At 59.9% G+C, this 18,128-nt stretch overlaps 1 protein-coding gene across 2 annotated transcripts in view; it reads left to right on the forward strand.

The window, feature by feature from the left end:
* Positions 1-17,156, forward strand: part of PLCG1 (phospholipase C gamma 1) — a 35,816-nt gene extending 18,660 nt beyond the window's left edge. Inside the window, exons 2-32 of one of the 2 annotated variants that reach the window (XM_059407001.1) lie at positions 2,279-2,431; positions 2,546-2,639; positions 2,841-2,888; positions 5,074-5,158; positions 5,250-5,333; positions 5,567-5,601; positions 5,825-5,897; positions 5,989-6,090; positions 6,330-6,448; positions 6,540-6,625; positions 6,700-6,820; positions 7,199-7,367; positions 7,495-7,617; positions 7,698-7,799; positions 7,879-8,066; positions 8,312-8,512; positions 8,594-8,713; positions 8,802-8,982; positions 9,904-9,981; positions 10,773-10,876; positions 11,044-11,140; positions 11,373-11,442; positions 11,944-12,101; positions 13,248-13,344; positions 13,489-13,713; positions 13,802-13,950; positions 14,745-14,859; positions 14,964-15,125; positions 15,239-15,327; positions 15,416-15,600; positions 15,781-17,156. In XM_059407001.1, coding sequence (XP_059262984.1) covers positions 2,279-2,431; positions 2,546-2,639; positions 2,841-2,888; positions 5,074-5,158; positions 5,250-5,333; positions 5,567-5,601; positions 5,825-5,897; positions 5,989-6,090; positions 6,330-6,448; positions 6,540-6,625; positions 6,700-6,820; positions 7,199-7,367; positions 7,495-7,617; positions 7,698-7,799; positions 7,879-8,066; positions 8,312-8,512; positions 8,594-8,713; positions 8,802-8,982; positions 9,904-9,981; positions 10,773-10,876; positions 11,044-11,140; positions 11,373-11,442; positions 11,944-12,101; positions 13,248-13,344; positions 13,489-13,713; positions 13,802-13,950; positions 14,745-14,859; positions 14,964-15,125; positions 15,239-15,327; positions 15,416-15,600; positions 15,781-15,823 — 3,656 coding nt within the window. In that variant the 3' untranslated portion in view covers positions 15,824-17,156. The remainder of the gene's footprint in view (positions 1-2,278; positions 2,432-2,545; positions 2,640-2,840; positions 2,889-5,073; positions 5,159-5,249; positions 5,334-5,566; positions 5,602-5,824; positions 5,898-5,988; positions 6,091-6,329; positions 6,449-6,539; positions 6,626-6,699; positions 6,821-7,198; positions 7,368-7,494; positions 7,618-7,697; positions 7,800-7,878; positions 8,067-8,311; positions 8,513-8,593; positions 8,714-8,801; positions 8,983-9,903; positions 9,982-10,772; positions 10,877-11,043; positions 11,141-11,372; positions 11,443-11,943; positions 12,102-13,247; positions 13,345-13,488; positions 13,714-13,801; positions 13,951-14,744; positions 14,860-14,963; positions 15,126-15,238; positions 15,328-15,415; positions 15,601-15,780) is intronic. The other variant, XM_059407003.1, reaches the window with a different exon arrangement.
* Positions 17,157-18,128: the final 972 nt, after the last annotated feature.

Consider the following 18,128-nt stretch of genomic DNA (forward strand, 5'->3'; position numbering starts at 1 on the left):
GGAGACTGTCTTCTCAGGCTGGGTTTTTGTGAGTCAGTTTCCCCGACCCTCCTTGTTTCTACCCGAGTGTAACTCGTTTTTTAAATGCCACTGCCATTCTGTGGCCCCTCCCCCCACCTGGGTGCCTCCTTTTCTCGTTTGCTCCTTCAGTCTTCCAGCAAGTATTGCCTGGGCTCTGCCTGGCCTGGGCGGAGATGACGCGTCTCACGTGGGGTCATGAGGAGTCAAGGGCATGATTACTGCAGGAGGCCGCTTTGAGTTGGGTCTTTGGTGGGAGAGAATGGAGCCTGGGAGGTAGACAGTCCACCCTAGGGGCCCGGATGAAATGGGGGGGCAGGAAGCACTGACTGCTCTTGCTCTTGGTCTGGCCTATTTCTTTTAAAGGTTTTTTTTTTTTTTTTTTTTTTTAAAAGTTTTTTTTTTTTTTTTTGACAGGGGGAAATCAAAAGTAGGCAGAGGGGCAGGGGGGGGGGGGGGAGCAGGCTCCCTGCTGAGCAAAGAGCCCGATGTGGGGCTCGATCCCAGGGCCCTGGGATCCTGACCTGAGCCGAAAGCAGAGGCTTAACCCACTGAGCAACCCAGGCACCCATCCAGCTTAGTTTAGATGGAGCAGAGAAGATGTGAGGGGAGAAGCTGGGAATAGATGACTGAGCCTCATCAGGAAGGGCCTTGAAAAGGCCACAGAAGGAACATGTTCTCCCTAGTGAGCAACCACAGGAGGAATCAGAACGGTGTTAGAAGGATTCTGAAAACTTCAGAAGAGTGGCTCCTTGGTGAGGAGGGTGGGGGCAGGGCTGCTGGCCGGGCAGGCAGGGCTTCTTCAATGAGAGGCCCAGGCCTGAGGGTTTGATGAAGGCACACGGAGCAGGGAGAACAGGGTCCAGTTAAAACCCGTAATGCTGTGGTGGAGAGCCGGGGTTGGGCTAGAAGCAGTGCCTCTGTTTGAGGTGGGACAGATGGGGCACAGCTGTGGCTTGGAAGGGGTAGGAAGAGAGCCTAGGGATTTGGGCCCTTTGGGACAGTGTGGCCTGGGTGGTGCACAGTTTGGACTGGGAGGGCTCTGGGACAGACACAAGCTGGCAACTTGCTGGGGCTGCTCCTGGCTCCAGATCTTCCGGGCGAGTCTGGGTTGAGAGCACTAGAAGGGGCTCTGGTGCCAAGGCGGTGCTCAGGGAGAGTCCTCTCTGGTTACTCAGCCAGGCTTCTTCTGCTTGGACAGCTCCTCCCTAAATCTGTCTCATTATCTGACTTGGAAAGTCCGTTGTCCCCCACCCCCAGCCCCCCAATCAAGGATCCCACCCAGCACGGGGGGATCGTGTGGACGTGTGGCTGGTATAGCCCTTCCCTGTGCTGTGCACTGCTGGGGCCCTCTCCTAGCCTGGTTAGAACCTGTGCCCCTAGCGGACTTTGGTGAGGCAGCGGAGGGAGGGAACCTGCATCGAATGAGCTCCCGTGTGCCATATATGGTGCTGGGCACTTTTGACTTTTAGGACTTTGGATCTTCCCAGCACCCTCACTGTTACTGTTACCCGCATTCACATATGAAGGAGTGGGATCAGAGCAGTCACTGCCGAGGTCACACAGCTAACGGAAGGTAGAGCTGGGATTCTGCTGCAGGCAGTCTGGTCCCAGAGTCCACGCATGTTTTTTCTACCACCCTGCCTTCTAGAGAAATTCAGTCAAGCCCTCGACTTTATATTGGTAAAAGTGAGACTAGAAGTTAAATGAGTCACTCAGTGTCATCTCCCATGTTAGTGGCCAAGGCAGGTCGTCTGCCTTGGACAGCCAGGGTGGGTAACATCCCTTTGGATAGCTGCTGCCTTGGGAGACGAGGCCTCTTGCTGAGACTTGCTTGGGGATGTCTTTGGGGTGGTGGGCCATTCAGGGATGTGTCAGTTCTCCGAGCTTGACCCCTCATTCTTCCCACGGGTCCTGAGACACACTTGGGTCTGCCTCACCCTAACCTGGGACTTTACAATTTGGTTCGTATACTTTGTGTCAGGAAATCATCCTCACAGAAGAGCCTTCAGCCCTCCCCAGTTCTCTCTCTAGACTCCAGCTCCCCCAGACAGCTCCGCTTCTAGCAGAGGTCTGTCCTCAGACTCGGACTCCCTCTCTGGTGTCACCCAGTAGGCCTGTGAGTAGTATTGGCTCTGCCCCTTGATGAGGTGTCTCTCTTTGTGGTCCCTCGCTGAGGGGGCATGAGGAAACCAGGCTGCCTTCATTTCAGCACTGACTCAGAGACCCCAGCCTGACCTTGGTCTCTTTACCCTCCTAGTTGACATTCGGGAAATCAAGGAGATCCGCCCAGGGAAGACGTCACGGGATTTTGATCGCTACCAAGAGGACCCTGCTTTCCGACCAGACCAGTCACACTGCTTTGTCATCCTGTACGGAATGGAGTTCCGCCTGAAGACCCTGAGCCTGCAGGGTAGGCGTCACCGGGCTGGAGGGGGTCGGGGCTAGCTCCGGGCAGATAGGCACTGGCTCCAGGCTCGGCGCGGAGTGCGTGTTCCCAGCTCACCTCCCTGCCCCTTGATCACAGCTACATCTGAGGATGAAGTGAACATGTGGATCAAGGGTTTAACGTGGCTGATGGAGGACACCCTGCAGGCGGCCACGCCTCTGCAGATCGAGAGGTGAGGACCCTGCACCCCCACCCCCAGCATAGCTCCCCATGAACTAGCCAGGGGAAGGAGCAGCCTGTGACGTAAGAGAAAAGGTTCTAGGGAGCAGCAGCAAGGACACAGGCCTTTGTGTGCACAGACACCGCCTGCTGACCTCCCTGGACCTAGTCTGGCTGGAGAAGTGCCTCTCACTTTAGGCTCCTCTCCCTCCAGGTGGCTGCGGAAGCAGTTCTACTCCGTGGATCGGAACCGTGAGGATCGGTAGGTACCGGGGTGTGGCTCTAGCTCTGCCTGTGGGTTGTGGCAGCCAGAACAGTAGCCAAGCCCTGATCAGCTCTCCGGAGAACCAGAGGACTCAGGGGGCCTATGTCTAGGAGGGCTGAGGGGCAGGCAAGCATTCTGGCACAGGTAACATCCTGCAGAAAGTCCTCTGAGGGCCTTGGTGCAGACTGGTGCTGGGTGTCCTGCGGAGCAGGCGGTGGTGGCCTTAGTGCGTGAGGGAGTGCCTTGAAGCTCACAGCTTTGAGGCCACTGTATGACAGCCAGGGGGGCCGGGAAGAGATGGGGGACAAAGATCAGTTCATGGTGAGGGTTTCTGACTGTTGCTGTGATAGAGCTAGAAAACCACGGAGGGTTTTGAAAGGAAGCATCCCGTGACCTGACTTCGGTTGCACCAGACTGCCGGCTGCGGCTGGAGAGCCCAGGACGGGGCAGAGCTGGCCAGCTTGGGCAGGGAGCTGCTTCAGCGTTCTGGATGCGAGATGAGAGGTCGTGGCTCGGGGTGGAGGGCGGTAGCACATGGTCGGATTTGGACTCTACTGTGTTTTGAAGGTAAGAGTCCAGTAAAACTTCCGAACATTGATTTTAGTGTGCAAGAGGAAGAGAGGAGTCTGAGGTAACAGTTAAGCTTTGTGGCTGGAGAACCTGGAAAGGTGGCGTTGCCATTGACTAAGATGGGGAAGGCCATGGGAAAAGCAAATTTGGGGGAGCTTAGGGATGCATTTGGGCCATATTCAGTTTTATGATACCCTTAGACGTCCAGGTAGAGATGTTGCATTGGCAGGTGGGTAGAATGAGTTTAAGGGAGAAGTTGGGGCGGGAGATGTTGCCGCGGGAGCATAGAGATGTTCTTTCCTAGGCCATGAGGCTGGAGATCACCTGATAGACGTAGCAAGAGCAGGGAAGAGGGCCGTGACCCCAGGCCACTCGGTCACTGGGGATCAGGGAGGTGAGGAGGAGATAGCCATGGGAAGGAGCGGCTTGTGAGGGAAGAGAAAAACTTGGGAGGGTGGGGTTTTGGAAGCCTGGGGAGGAGGGGTTGGTGAGCTGTGCCAGGCCTCGCCAGGTATGGACTTGACAGCACAGAGGGTGTTGGTGACCTTGAGGAGCAGAGAGCGGTGTTCAGGGAAGGAAAGGGAGCACGGATGGCTCCCTCAGGCGCAGCTGTGCAGGAGAGCGGAGAAGGGCGCGGCGGCGGAGAGGGCAGAAGGGTCGAGACCCGTGTTTTGGCGGAATGGATAATAGCAGAGAGTTGAGAGAGAGTTCGGTGATGCAGTTTCCTAACCTGCAGAGCAAGGACCCTGAGGGCCTTGCTTCTGGGCACCTGGGGGTCAGGTGAGCTGGCACGGGCAGAAGCAGCACCTGCTGAAGCATACTTGCCAGTAGCGGCCAGGGCCATGTGGTACAAGACTGAATTCTGGAAGGGAGTGTTGGTGATGTCTGCCAGGCTCTCGGGCAGGAGGAAGAGGTGTCGCCTCCCTGACACCAGCCTCCAGGAGCGAAGGCTTCCCTGTCCCCCATCCTTTCCAGCCTTTCGCCAGGCAGGGTCCCCTAGTCCCACATCCTGGGCAGACTTCCCTGTCAGACGCCGGGGGAGTGCCCAGTCGCCAGCAGTGGTATTTTGTCAAGCAGGATCCCCTCTGGCTACCAGCCCCCTCAGACCCCCACCCCATGCTGGATGCTGAGACACACACTCCCAGCATTCTAGGGTAGCGGGTCAGGACTCCCTGTGGAGTCGCCCCCAGCGAGTATGTGAGTGAGCTGTGCGGGGCCTGGAGGCTCACAGGGCAAGGCTGCCTCCTGTGTCTGGGTGAGCCAACAGCCCCTAGGATTGTCGGGGGGCCAGAGGTACAGGCTTGACCACTGAGACCTAAAGACTGGCTCTCCTCCCCCATGCCTGACCCACTTCACTGAGCCTGTTCACTCCTTTCTTGGCAGAATCATGGCCTTTTTCTTTGCCCAGATGAGGAAACTGAGCCCTAGAGAAAGGAGGGGACTTCCTTTGGTCACCCCAAGTGTTCTGATTTAGCCCCCTCAGGACTCCAGGTGCCAGGAGTAGTGTTTATCTGTCCAGCCCAGAGGGACTGAGTCCCAGCTGGACTCAGCCGACAAGTCAGCGGTCAGGAGAGGTTGGGTGAGGCCCCTGGGAATGTCCCTGTTTCCTCAGTATATCAGCCAAGGACCTGAAGAACATGCTGTCCCAGGTCAACTACCGGGTCCCCAACATGCGCTTCCTCCGAGAGCGTCTGACGGTAAGCACATCCTGGGCCGCCCGCTGGCAGTGAGGGAGCCTGGGAGCCCCTGGCCGTAGGCCTGACCGGAGTCCTGCCCTGTGCCACGTAGGACCTGGAGCAGCGCAGCAGTGACATCACCTACGGGCAGTTTGCTCAGCTGTACCGCAGCCTCATGTACAGCGCCCAGAAGACGGTGCATGAGCCACCTGCCCTCCCGTGGCCCCTGCCCCTGCTCTCCCGCCCCAGCCCCAGCCCTGCTTGCCTCAGCCCTGCCGCCCTGCTGGAGGGCTTTCCGGTGCCATTTCTCCAGCTCTTCTCTTGAGGCCCGCCCACCCCTGTCTGTTGCCCCAGCCTTTCTTCCTGAAAGCCCTTTTCCCATGTGGCCTCCCAGGGGCTCTCGCTCTGACCAGCTTCTGTCTCCTGCAGATGGACCTCCCCTTCTTGGAAGCCAGTGCCCTGAGGTTTGGTTTGAAGTGGGGCGGTGGGGTTCTCCCCGGGGCCTCCTTCCTCTCTCCCCTGGCGACTCCTGGTACAGGTGGGAGGCAGTGGGAAGGGGTAAGCCATGCTGGACCCTCTTGGTCATCTGTGCTGGCTGGGAGCTGGGCTCTGCCTTCCAGGGGGCCCTTGTTGTCTGGGGGCTGCACCAGCCACCGGGCTGCCAGGTGCTTCCCTTCTCTCCCACAGGGCGGGGGAGCGGCCGGAGCTCTGTCGAGTATCCCTTCCCGAGTTCCAGCAGTTCCTCCTCGAGTACCAGGGGGTACGGCTGGGTGGGGCTGGGCCAGGGTTCCTGGCTGCGGGGGGCTGGGCTCGTCGCTGGTAGCCTCTCATGCGCCCCCCTCCCCCACCAGGAGCTGTGGGCTGTTGACCGGCTTCAGGTGCAGGAGTTCATGCTCAGCTTCCTTCGAGACCCCTTGCGGGAAATCGAAGAGCCATACTTCTTCCTGGACGAGGTGAGCCCTGACTCTCACACCCCATACATCAGAATGGGGGGCACTGACCGGAACCCCACCTGGGTCCCAGGAGCCAGATTCTCCTTAGGGCTGCCACCTTGTTCCTCCCCGCCGTCCACCTTGTCCACCACCTTGTCCACCTCAGTGACAGACACTGAGCGTCCTCTCCTTCCCACCACAGCCAAGCCAGGGGTCTGGGGTAGTGGCTCACTCTGGTCTTTCCTTCCTGTTCCGGACAGTTTGTCACCTTCCTGTTCTCCAAAGAGAACAGTGTGTGGAACTCGCAGCTGGATGCCGTGTGCCCGGACACCATGAACAACCCTCTCTCCCACTACTGGATCTCCTCCTCCCACAACACGTGAGTGGCTCCGTTGGCACGCCCGCCCCCCTGGCCCGGGCTTCGGAGGGAGGCACTCACCCACCACCCCTGCCTTTCCTTCCCTGTGCAGGTACCTGACCGGGGACCAGTTCTCCAGCGAGTCCTCCCTAGAAGCCTACGCCCGCTGCCTGCGAATGGGCTGTCGCTGCATTGAGTGTGCGTGGGGGCCGGGGTGGGGGGGGTAGGTTAGGGGGCCCTGCCCTCTTGACCGTGGTCATGTTCCTGCGCAGTGGACTGCTGGGATGGCCCAGACGGGATGCCAGTCATTTACCACGGACACACCCTTACCACCAAGATTAAGTTCTCAGATGTTCTGCACACCATCAAGGAGCACGCCTTCGTGGCCTCAGAGTGAGTGGGGGTGGGGGTCAGTGGGGCTACGGCTCCCTCCTATGACGGAGGGTCCCCTCCAGTGCTGTCCCCACTCCCTGTTTTTTCTCTTTGTCCTTCTTGGCCTCCCCTCCTGCCGCTTGCTTGAGCCGTCCTTCCGCAGCCCTCCTGCTTCCTGCCTCCTCGGCGCCCCTTTCATGGAACAAACTAAAGCTCTCCCCGTACGCCCCACGTGCTTCCTTCCAGGGGCTGGGGAGGAACGAAGCTCTTCTCTGGCCAGCTGCCCTCTAGACACGGACCCTTGCTTCCTAACACCTTTTCTGAGCAGCTGTTTGGACTGGGTGTTGACCGCTCAGAACTGTAAGGTCTCCGTCACTGCACTGGTCCCCTACCCTGCAGGTACCCGGTCATCCTGTCCATCGAGGACCACTGCAGCATTGCCCAGCAGAGAAACATGGCACAGTACTTCAAGAAGGTGCTTGGGGACACCCTCCTTACCAAGCCCGTGGACATCGCTGCAGACGGGCTCCCCTCACCCAACCAGCTCAAGAGGAAGATCCTCATCAAGGTAGCGCTGGGGGCGCCCCACCCTTCCGCACGCCTCTCCCAGGCCGTGGCTCAGCCGGCGGCCTCAGCCTGGGTGAGAGGCGGGGGCTCGGACTGGGCTGGCGCTGCATGTCCCGCTGCTCCCACAGCACAAGAAGCTGGCAGAGGGCAGCGCTTATGAAGAGGTGCCCACGTCGGTGATGTACTCCGAGAACGACATCAGCAACTCCATCAAGAACGGCATCCTCTACCTGGAGGACCCCGTGAACCATGTGAGTGCCAGGCCGGGCTGAGCGTGGGGGCCTGGTGGGAGGCGGCCTGCGTTCATGGGCCCCGCTCTGCTCGCTCCCAGGAGTGGTACCCGCACTACTTCGTTCTGACCAGCAGCAAGATCTACTACTCCGAGGAGACCAGCAGTGACCAGGGCAATGAGGATGAGGAGGAGCCCAAGGAGGTGAGGGGCCAGCCCAGGGCTGGGGGCCGGGCTGGGGTCAGAGTCACCGAGTGTCTTTGCTGTCGCCCTCCCCCTGCAGGCCAGTGGCAGCACGGAGCTGCACTCCAGTGAGAAGTGGTTCCATGGGAAGCTTGGCGCGGGCCGGGACGGACGGCACATTGCCGAGCGCCTGCTCACCGAGTACTGCATCGAGACCGGGGCCCCTGACGGCTCCTTCCTTGTGCGGGAGAGCGAGACCTTCGTGGGCGACTACACCCTCTCCTTCTGGTAACCCAGTCCCAGCGCGTGTGCTGCACTCTGTTGTGCCCCCCTGCCGAGACCACCGCTGTCTGGTGTTGGTCTCTGTTACAGGCTCTCACATGGAGCGTGATCTCCTCACACACATACTTTTCTGGGTGCTTTGAAGCCCCTCTGCGGGTCTGCCCAGCCGCTGAGTACCTCGGGCGCCTCCCTTGGGCTGGAGCATGGCTTCTGGGCCACACCTGCTTCACCGCCTCCATGTCTTCCCGCAGGAGGAACGGGAAAGTCCAGCACTGCCGGATCCACTCCCGCCAGGACGCTGGGGCCCCCAAGTTCTTCTTGACAGACAACTTGGTCTTTGACTCACTCTATGACCTCATCACGCACTACCAGCAGGTGCCCCTGCGCTGCAATGAATTTGAGATGCGCCTCTCAGAGCCTGTCCCGCAGACCAATGCCCACGAGAGCAAAGAGTGAGGGAGGGCCTGGTGGCTGAGGGCTGGTGGGGGGACCGAAGTCGGGGAGGCCAGGGATTGACTCGGGCCTGTCCTCAGGTGGTACCACGCCAGCCTGACCAGAGCTCAGGCCGAGCACATGCTGATGCGTGTCCCCCGGGACGGGGCCTTCCTGGTGAGAAAACGGAACGAACCCAACTCCTACGCCATCTCCTTCCGGTGAGGGGCGTGGCCTGGGGTGCTCTAGGTGGTGTGGGGCCATGCCTGGATCTGGGCTTCCCTGACCCCACGTGACCGTTCTGTTCAGGGCCGAGGGCAAGATCAAGCATTGCCGTGTCCAGCAGGAGGGTCAGACGGTGATGCTGGGCAACTCGGAGTTTGACAGCCTTGTGGACCTGATCAGCTACTACGAGAAGCACCCACTGTACCGCAAAATGAAGCTGCGCTACCCCATCAACGAGGAGGCGCTGGAGAAGATCGGCACTGCTGTGAGGGCCTGGGGCTGGGGGCATCGTGGCAGGCAGGGACCCTGGGCTAGCTGCTGGGTGCTCATGGGACAGTCTGGCTGTGCGAGCTCCTGGACAGGTCACTCTGCCCAGCTGGGGGCCATGGCATAGGTGCCAGGACAGTGTCCTGGGAGATGTGTCCTCTGCGCGGGTGTGGCTGCCAGGAATGGCACGCGTTAGGGGAAGAGGTTAGGGCTGCGAGCTAAGTTCTGGGGTGAGGAGGTCCTGGAACTCACACAGGGAGCAGTAGGCCCAAGGTCTGAGGCTTTGCCGGCTGGGCTTGGACTAGACTGTCGCGGGGGCAGAGGGGAGAGTAGGCTACAAAAGGGCGGCTATGGAGGGAAGAGACACCGGGGTAAGACAGTGAGGCAGAAGGCTGCACAGATGGCCTAGGGGCCAGGACCTGGGACCAAGGCCTGGGACCATGGCATTGGACAGAAGGAAGGCATCTAGGACGGGAGGTCCCCTTGAGACTTGTCATCAGTGGGCACAGGTGTCCAGGGAAGGGTCTGCACCCACCGGGGCCTGGGGCTGGACTGGTGGATTGGCGGGACTGGGGCGGGGACACCCGGAGGGAGGGAGGGAGCCCCTGGGCTACATAGTTGAGGGCAGGGCACCTGCGGGAGCCTGCTGCAGACAGCTCCGCAGCAGTTTGGGCCTTCAGGAACAGAGAGGTTTCAGAATCGTGGGGAGGGTTTCAAGGGTAAGAAAGTGGAGAGTAGGGAGGGCCAGGCCACACCCATTGAGGTCTGAGATGCTGGTGGACCCGACGCCAGGGAAGGGGCAGACTTGGCCTTGTGCAGCAGGACACGTGGGCCTGCTGCACCGATCGAGGGGTCTGGGGCAGCTGGTAACCACTGTTCTCTCTGGGTGTTAACCTATCCCATTTGGTCCCGTTTGCAGGAGCCTGACTATGGAGCCCTGTATGAGGGACGCAACCCTGGCTTCTACGTGGAGGCGAATCCTATGCCAACTTTCAAGGTATAGCATCAGGCCTCTGATACAGGAAGTGCGGAGGCGGGGGGTCCCCAGTGGCTGAGGGCTTGCATTTCTGTGCTCAGGGGCCCATCTGTGGTCGTTGTGGAGAAGTGGTGCTTGTGGTTTTCCGAGGCCTGAGAGGTTGTGAGATGTGTGGTTTGTGTATGACCACAGCTCTCCCTGGGCTGACCCCCTCCCAGACCTTGTCCCTGGGGGTCCGCACTGACCCTTCCAGATTGTTCCCCAGGGTAACTCCCGTTTCCTCCTGGGTGGCAGCAGGGCAGGGGCAGGCCACACTGGCCAGAAAACTTTTTTCTTTGCTCCTCAGTCCCTCACCTTATGAAGATCTGTCAGAGAGCATCTTCCTCTTTCTGCTCTTTTCTCTAAGGGGTAAGGGAGAGTTGTGCCCTATTTCTCAGCCCCTTCCCTCAGCAGCCAGGGAGCCTGGGAAGGAGGTTCTTTTCTTCTGTTTTCCAGATGAGGACTGATGGGGTCCCAGCCATGCCCGTAGGCTTTCAGGTCCCAGGGGAGGCACCCACACACACTTTCCGCCTAGCCTGCCAGCCCTGATTCCTGGGGACAGATGGAAGGTTCTCGCTGGGGTCCAGGTTGTGGGGCTTGCAGGAGTCCACCTGGACTTCAGGAGTCTCCGTGGTAGAGGCCCTGGGACTGTCCTCCGTCACATCTGTCCTGGAGTCTCCTGTAGGTCCAGTGGTGAGGACTGGAGCTGGGCAGGTGGCTCCAGGTCAGGAGGCAGGTGAGGACAGCTTGCTCTCACTGCTGCCCCCCTGCAGTGCGCCGTCAAGGCCCTCTTTGACTACAAGGCCCAGAGGGAGGACGAGCTGACGTTCACGAAGAATGCCATCATCCAGAACGTGGAGAAGCAGGACGGCGGCTGGTGAGCCTGGTGCCCGGAGCCACAGCCGTGGATCCGGGGGTGGGGTGGTGGGGCGGACACGCCCGTGGGCTGGCTGTCGCTGGCTCCCGTGGGGGGCCTTGGCAAGGACTCCCCTCCTGTGGAAGTCAGGGGTGGTTGCTGAGGTCCGTGCCATGTTGCTCCCACAGGTGGCGGGGAGACTACGGGGGGAAGAAGCAGCTGTGGTTCCCGTCAAACTATGTGGAGGAGATGGTCAGCCCCGCAGCCCTGGAGCCTGAGAGGGAGGTGAGTGCAGAGCCATGCAGGGGGGACATGTCAGTCACACACAGTGACACAGCCACTGTCACTTGCAGTCCACTCGCAGCCCTGAGGGGCCACAGTTTCCAGGACACATGTGCTGTTTGTGTTGTCATGTGTGTGCTTGTGGGGTGTGCTTGTTGCGTGCACACGGGACCCCCCCATCCATGCATGTGTACAGCGGACATGCTGACGCACCTGTGGGCTTTGCTCTCCACAGCACTTGGACGAGAACAGCCCCCTGGGAGACTTGCTCCGGGGGGTCTTGGATGTGCCGGCTTGTCAGATTGGTGAGCCCCTAACCCGCTTTCCAGCCCACCGTTCCTTAGGGTCAGGCTCTCCTTTGTGGCTGTGGGCACATGCCGAGGGAAGAAGCCAGAGGCTGCGTTCCCTCAGAGCTCTCCCTGTGCTTGGAGTCTCCCTTGATGCCCCGGGCTCCTGTCTTCATCTCCAGCTTTGAGCCCCGCGTGCTCACCGGAGCCAGGCACTATGGGAGACGCAGACGGCTCGTGGACCTCCACTGTCCTCCCAGGCAGGGTCCCGGGATGGGACAGGGGACCCAGGGGGAACAGACGGGGGTTTGAGCCCCAGCCCGCCTCTACCAGCAGGGACTTTGCTCGGAGCCCTGTGGTCCTCTGCTGTCACATGGGCCTGGCCCAGCAGCCTTGTCCGCCTCATGGTGTGTGGGGAGGACAGGTGGTGAGGGGACTCGGAGCCTAGGGAGCCCCGTGCCTGGGCTGTGGTGCGGGGGACGCAGAAGCATCTTGCCAGCTCTGTTCTTGCTCCCCCAGCCATCCGTCCTGAAGGCAAGAACAACCGGCTCTTCGTCTTCTCCATCAGCATGGCTTCGGTGGCGCACTGGTCCTTGGATGTCGCTGCCGAATCGCAGGAGGAGCTGCAGGACTGGGTGAAGAAGATCCGAGAAGTGGCCCAGACGGCAGATGCCAGGGTGAGGCACCTCTGGGGGGATGTAGGGGGTGCGTTGGCAGCCTGTGAGCCTCTTGGGGGGTGAGGCCTGCGGCATCGGGCCCCGCTCTAGGCGGGGGCCGTGGGAGACCCACGGAGCCAGCCCTGTGGCTGTCGGAGCTGGACATGGCCGTAGGACACCCCTTGGCTCTGCCTGGTGGGCACTTGGACAAGGTAGCGTGGAGGCCAGAGAAGTCCTGGGCTGGAGGCAGGAAGAATGGGCAGTGGGGTATGGGAAAAGGGCTTCGCTGGCAGGGGGAGCAGCTAGATGCAGCCGGCCGGGGTGGGTGGAGTCCGATGTCTTGGGGGCTGTGGAGGTACCAACAGGCATGATAAGAACCTGAGAGTGCCCCTTGGTTTTGGCAGCAGCAGATGGCCCTAGTGCCACAACAAGGAACCATGGCAGTGTGGTGGCCAGGGTTGGGGGGCCGTGGGCAGTGGGGTGTGGCAAAGGGAGTGCGTCTCCACGGGGCCAGAGCCAGGGCAGGCTCGCGTGCCGACTGCTGGAGGACCCAGCGGGGAGGAGGTGGCCTCTTCTGAGACTGGGGTGACGGAGAGGAAAGTACTGGTCAGGGTTAAGGGGACGGACGTTTCCCCAGTGGTCGGTGTGGGAGAGAAGGCTAGAAGGCCACAGATCTGTGGCTGCTTTGGAGAACGGGGACCTTTGAGTCCCTCAGTGTATGGAAGGTGCTGAGATTTTACTGGCAGACATGCTGGTTAGGGGGATGGATTCTGGGGTCTGGGCCGAAAGAGGAAATTAAGACTATGAATGTAGGAGCCCCAGATCGAAGAAAGTGGGCCTCTGGTGGGGGGGCGGCGAGGACAGGAGTACCCAGGCAGCATCGCTGGAGCGCGCAGCCTGCCCCAGACCCTGAGCGGTCCCAGAGGGGTCCCAGAGGCATGGGTGGTGGTGAGGATCCCACCCTCTGAGAGTGGTGGAGGGCACGTGTGCCCTTTAAGGCAGGGAAGAGGAAGGATGGTTCTGAGGTGGGGCATGAGGACAGAGGTCTCTTGGTTACCGTCCAGTAGGGTCTGGAAGAGGCAGGGGACAGGGAAGGGCTCGGGGAACATCTGTGCTGTGGGGGCACCCTTCTGCCGGCCGGGGGCTACAGGCTGCGTGTGTCACCAGCTCACAGAGGGGAAGATGATGGAGCGCAGGAAGAAGATCGCCCTGGAGCTCTCCGAGCTGGTTGTCTACTGTCGGCCTGTTCCCTTCGATGAAGAGAGTAAGGGCCGCGGCCCCAGCGGGGTGGGTTTGGGGGCCCTCGCCGGCCGGAGGAAGAGGGAGGAGCACTCCGTCCCTTTATATGGGGGTTGGGGGAGCTGCCTGGGGGGGGGGGCTCTGTCAGCATTCTCCCTGTCTGGCCCAGAGATTGGCACAGAACGTGCCTGCTACCGGGACATGTCGTCCTTTCCGGAAACCAAGGCTGAGAAATACGTGAACAAGGCCAAAGGCAAGAAATTCCTCCAGTACAACCGGCTGCAGCTCTCCCGCATCTACCCCAAGGGCCAGCGGCTGGACTCCTCCAATTACGACCCCTTGCCCATGTGGATCTGCGGCAGTCAGCTCGTGGCCCTCAACTTCCAGACCCCAGGTGAGGCGCTGCTCTGTGGGGCGGGGGGGGGGGGGGGGGCGCCCTGTGGGGTGTTGGGCGGGAGTCCGCTGTAACCCGGCTCTTCCAGACAAGCCGATGCAGATGAACCAGGCCCTGTTCATGGCGGGTGGCCGCTGCGGCTACGTACTGCAGCCGAGTACCATGCGGGATGAGGCCTTCGATCCCTTCGACAAGAGCAGCCTCCGGGGCCTGGAGCCGTATGCCGTCTGCATTGAGGTGCGTGCTGCTCGCCTAGGGGCTTCAGGGTGGCGGGGGTCGCTCTGCTGGGGCTCTTGTCCAGAGTCAGTGTTAGGGGGTCTGCGTGACGGGTGGGGAGGGGGGCACGGGATGGTTTCTGAGCTTGAGGAAGGCTTGACCACTCTCTGAGGTGGGAGGCAACTAAGCAGCCTCCATTGTGGGGCTGGGCCCAGAGTGGTAAAGGCCCAAGGCAGGTGGGCTCACTGGGGCCGGTTCTCAGCCCTGAAGAGCCACACTGTCCAGTGAGGCCCAGCCGTGGGTAGCCGCCGCCTGGCAGGACAGGGAGCTAGTGCCAGTGCTGAGCCACCCAGAGGGGCCAGCGAGAATGGGGCTTGAGTGAGTGACTCCTGCCCCCAGCTCTGTTGGAGACCCGGTCCTGAGCCACGGAGCTGGTGCCACCTGCCCGCTTCAGGGTGGGTGGGGCTGAGCCGTCTGGAAGGAGGGCTGGGGAGAGAGAGCACAGGGAGGATGTGCTCTGCCCCCGAGAAGAGATTTCTGTTTTCTTTCCCTGTGGCGGAGTCCTTTAAGAGAGGTCTGTGTTAGAACGGACGTGGATTTAATGAGGTAGATGCAGAAACTCCATTGAAAGCTGCGGCTAAAGCAAAGTAAAGCAAAGATTTCAGGCACCACTGCTCTTTTGGCCTTGATGCTGGGAGCCATTTAGCGGGTCGCCTCCCTGGGGCCCAGCAGAGGGCGCACTGCCTCCACTGCAGCGTGAGGCCTGGGAAGGAGCAGAAAGGACAGTCCCCGGCCCATCTTGGCCTGCCTTCTAGGTACTGGGGGCCCGGCACCTGCCAAAGAACGGCCGAGGCATCGTGTGTCCTTTTGTGGAGATTGAGGTGGCTGGAGCGGAGTATGACAGCGTCAAGCAGAAGACAGAGTTCGTGGGTAGGTCTGCCTTCCCCATTCGCCATGCCCTGAAGGCCTCTCCACACTAGCAGCTCTGTCCTCTCGAGCCGGTGGCCTGAGGCCTTTTGCCCTGACTTCCGCAGTGGACAATGGACTGAACCCTGTGTGGCCTGCCAAGCCCTTCCACTTCCAGATCAGTAACCCTGAATTCGCCTTTCTGCGCTTCGTGGTGTATGAGGAAGACATGTTCAGTGACCAGAACTTCCTGGCTCAGGCTACCTTCCCGGTGAAAGGCCTGAAGACAGGTGAGGACCCTTCCGAGGACAGCGCCTGGGACCTACCTAGGGGTGCGAGGAGTGCGGGGGGCGGGCCCGCGGCCCAGATCCCCCCAGGCTGAGGGCTAGGCCTTCTCCTCCAGGGTACAGAGCCGTGCCTTTGAAGAACAACTACAGCGAGGACCTGGAGCTGGCCTCCCTGCTCGTCAAGATCGAGCTTTTCCCTGCCAAGGTAACCGCAGCGTGGCTGGGGGGCCGGCGGGCTGCATCCTCACGAGGCCCCAGGGAGCCACTGACCCCACGTGCCCTCCCTGTTGAAGCAGGAGAACGGGGACCTCAGTCCCTTCGGCATGTCTCTGCGGGAGCGGGGCTCTGATGCCTCAGGCCCGCTGTTCCATGGCCGGGCCCGGGAAGGTTCCTTTGAAGCCCGCTATCAGCAGCCATTTGAGGACTTTCGTATCTCCCAGGAGCATCTGGCAGACCATTTTGACAGTCGGGAACGGAGGTGAGGGGGTGAAGGATGGGTAGCACACCGGGGAAACGGGAAGGACAACTTGCGGCCCCTTCTGGGCCCTTCTCTTGCTCCTGGGTAGAGGTTTTCCACGGCTGGCTTTCCTTGGCTTGGGCTGTTCCACGGGGCTGCGAGGCCCCACTGTTGGTAAGGACACTCCCTCCTTCTGTCCAGGGCCCCACGAAGGACTCGGGTCAACGGAGACAACCGCCTCTAGTTGTGCGCCAGCCTCGTTGAGAGCAGCAGGTGCCGCGTGCCTCATGGAGTGCCGTGAGCTGGGTTCTTGGGAAGTGGCCTGTCGTGGTGGCCATCCTGGCCCCAAGGCCCGGAGCCTGGATTCCAGCAGTGACTGCTATACAAAACCAAGCCATTAACGAGATGTATTACCGTTTGGGGCCTCCATGCCCCCGGCTCTGGGTGAAGGCAAAAACTGTACTGTGTCTCGAATTAATTAAGCACACACATCTAGTCCTGACTTCTGGAGATGGAGCCTTCCATCTGTGGGGCCAGGACCATGGCTGTAGCCCCTTGGGAGAGAGGCTGCCTCAGCCCGCGGCATAGGAGGCTCTGAGGAACCCCGGACCTTCTCGAGAGAGCAGCAGCCTCACCGGGCCAGGGAAACAAACCCACGTTTACATTGTCCTGGAGCTTTAAAAGTGCAGCTGGGCAGGGGTGGGGGTGGTTGGCCCCGAGCCAGGGCGGAGCAGCACAGGACCTGCCTGCAGAGGGGCTCCGCCTGCTTGAGGAAGAGGACACAGCACAAGGGCGCGCTGCCCGCGGCTGGGGACACTACCCAGCCTGCAAGATACAGGGGATAGTGTTAGAAATAGCAGCAGCGGGTGGCCCGGCCTGCCGTGGGCCCGGGAGGGTTACCCTTCGGGCCACTGTGTTGAGGGGTCTGAGGAGGCAGAGCCCCAGGGCGCCGCCTGGAGGAGGAATAGCAGCACCTCAGGACCTCAGGAGGAGGAGGAAGACCTGGTCGCCCTGCGTCACCACGGGCCACACCGTCTGCCTGCTGCCAGAAGCCATGGGCAGCCCAAGGTGGATGGCCCGGAGGCAAACCTGGAGTACACAGACCTGCTCCCTGGGGGCCAGAATTTGTGGATGTGCTGGCTGAGCCGCGCAGCCACTCCTGCCACGTGGTTGGCGAGGGCATGCCTCACACGCAGAGGCCACGGACACGTGCCACCAACAAGCGGAAGGTCTAATGGTAAGACTGACTGGAGGCCTTGGTTGGACACGGGTGCCAGGATGGAGGAGGAAGTGGCGGGGATCTTCCCCAGTACATTCAGGAAACTCCTGCACACATGGACCTGCCTCCTTCAGGGCGCCCTTCCGCGGGCCGCCGAGGGGGACCCCCCCCCCCCCACCATCCTAGTTACGACTGAAGACCCCTCTCCCCGGTGCAGCAGCAGACTTGGGATCAGAGCCTGCAGCCAGCACAGCACGAGGATGCAGAGATGGTCCTGGGTGTTCACTAAACCAGTTGAAAGTCCTGTTACTGGGCATCTGTGATGTTGGAGATGGAATTTTAAAGGTTATTTTTTGCACACCCGTTTCTCACTATCTCCATTATTTCACGTAGGTCTTTGATTTTCTAGGTCTTCCACTTCTAACCGGAAAGCTGCTTGGAGGGTGGGGGAGCCAAATGAACGAACATGTCTGTGCACTGTGGCAGAACTGTTATTTTTATGGATTTTACAGCTCAACTAACAGTGTTATCTTTTCAAGATTTATATATTTATATACTCTTAAGAAAAACCACTGAGCCGTTAAAGCCTTGTTATTATTCGATCCTAATAGTGATTCCATTTTCTATAGCTTACTTTTAGGGTAGAAGGTAAATTATTTAACATTCTATTAAACTTTCCATATCATGGATTGTAAACCGAAGGAAATTATACTAATTTCTGAGAAAACGTATTGGTTTATTTAAACTAATTCCGAAGTTGTCTCTGCAAGTATGATATCCCAGTCTTCTCCATAGCAAACAATTATATATGGTTGCCAGCATTTGGCTTACAATTTAAATATTAACAAAATTTTTAAGTTTTACTGGAAAAGCTTTAAAAGGACCTAAGAAAACAACAGTATTTTTCTTCTCAGTAGGCTAGTTGCTAAATTCCTTACTCCTGCTCCTCACCTGTGGAGGTATCCTTGGGGCAGAGCCCAGGGGAGGGGAGGAGACAGGCTGGCTGTGACTTGCCGCGTCCTGCGGGGATAGCTGGGCTGCAGACGGTGAGGCTGGCAGGAATGCGGTAGGTACGGATTGGAGGAAAAGAACCAGCAAAGACTATCCAGATGGTCAGGTGGTTGGTTGGTTTGAAAGCAAAGAGACCGAGTGTGCCTTCCCTTAGGAATGAAAGAGGGTTAAGGCGTTGTCTGCTCTGTGGGTAGGTGTGGGGGCAGCTGCTGTGCCTCTGGCTGCTTCTGTCTAGCTGATGCAAAGGTCCCAGAAAGGAGATGGAAAAGGTTGGGAAAGCAGCCCCACTGAAGGACAGAGGCTGGGGTCCTGGCCTGTG

This window comes from Mustela nigripes, chromosome 7, assembly GCF_022355385.1.
Source record: "Mustela nigripes isolate SB6536 chromosome 7, MUSNIG.SB6536, whole genome shotgun sequence".
In the NCBI taxonomy this organism is placed as follows: domain Eukaryota; kingdom Metazoa; phylum Chordata; class Mammalia; order Carnivora; family Mustelidae; genus Mustela; species Mustela nigripes.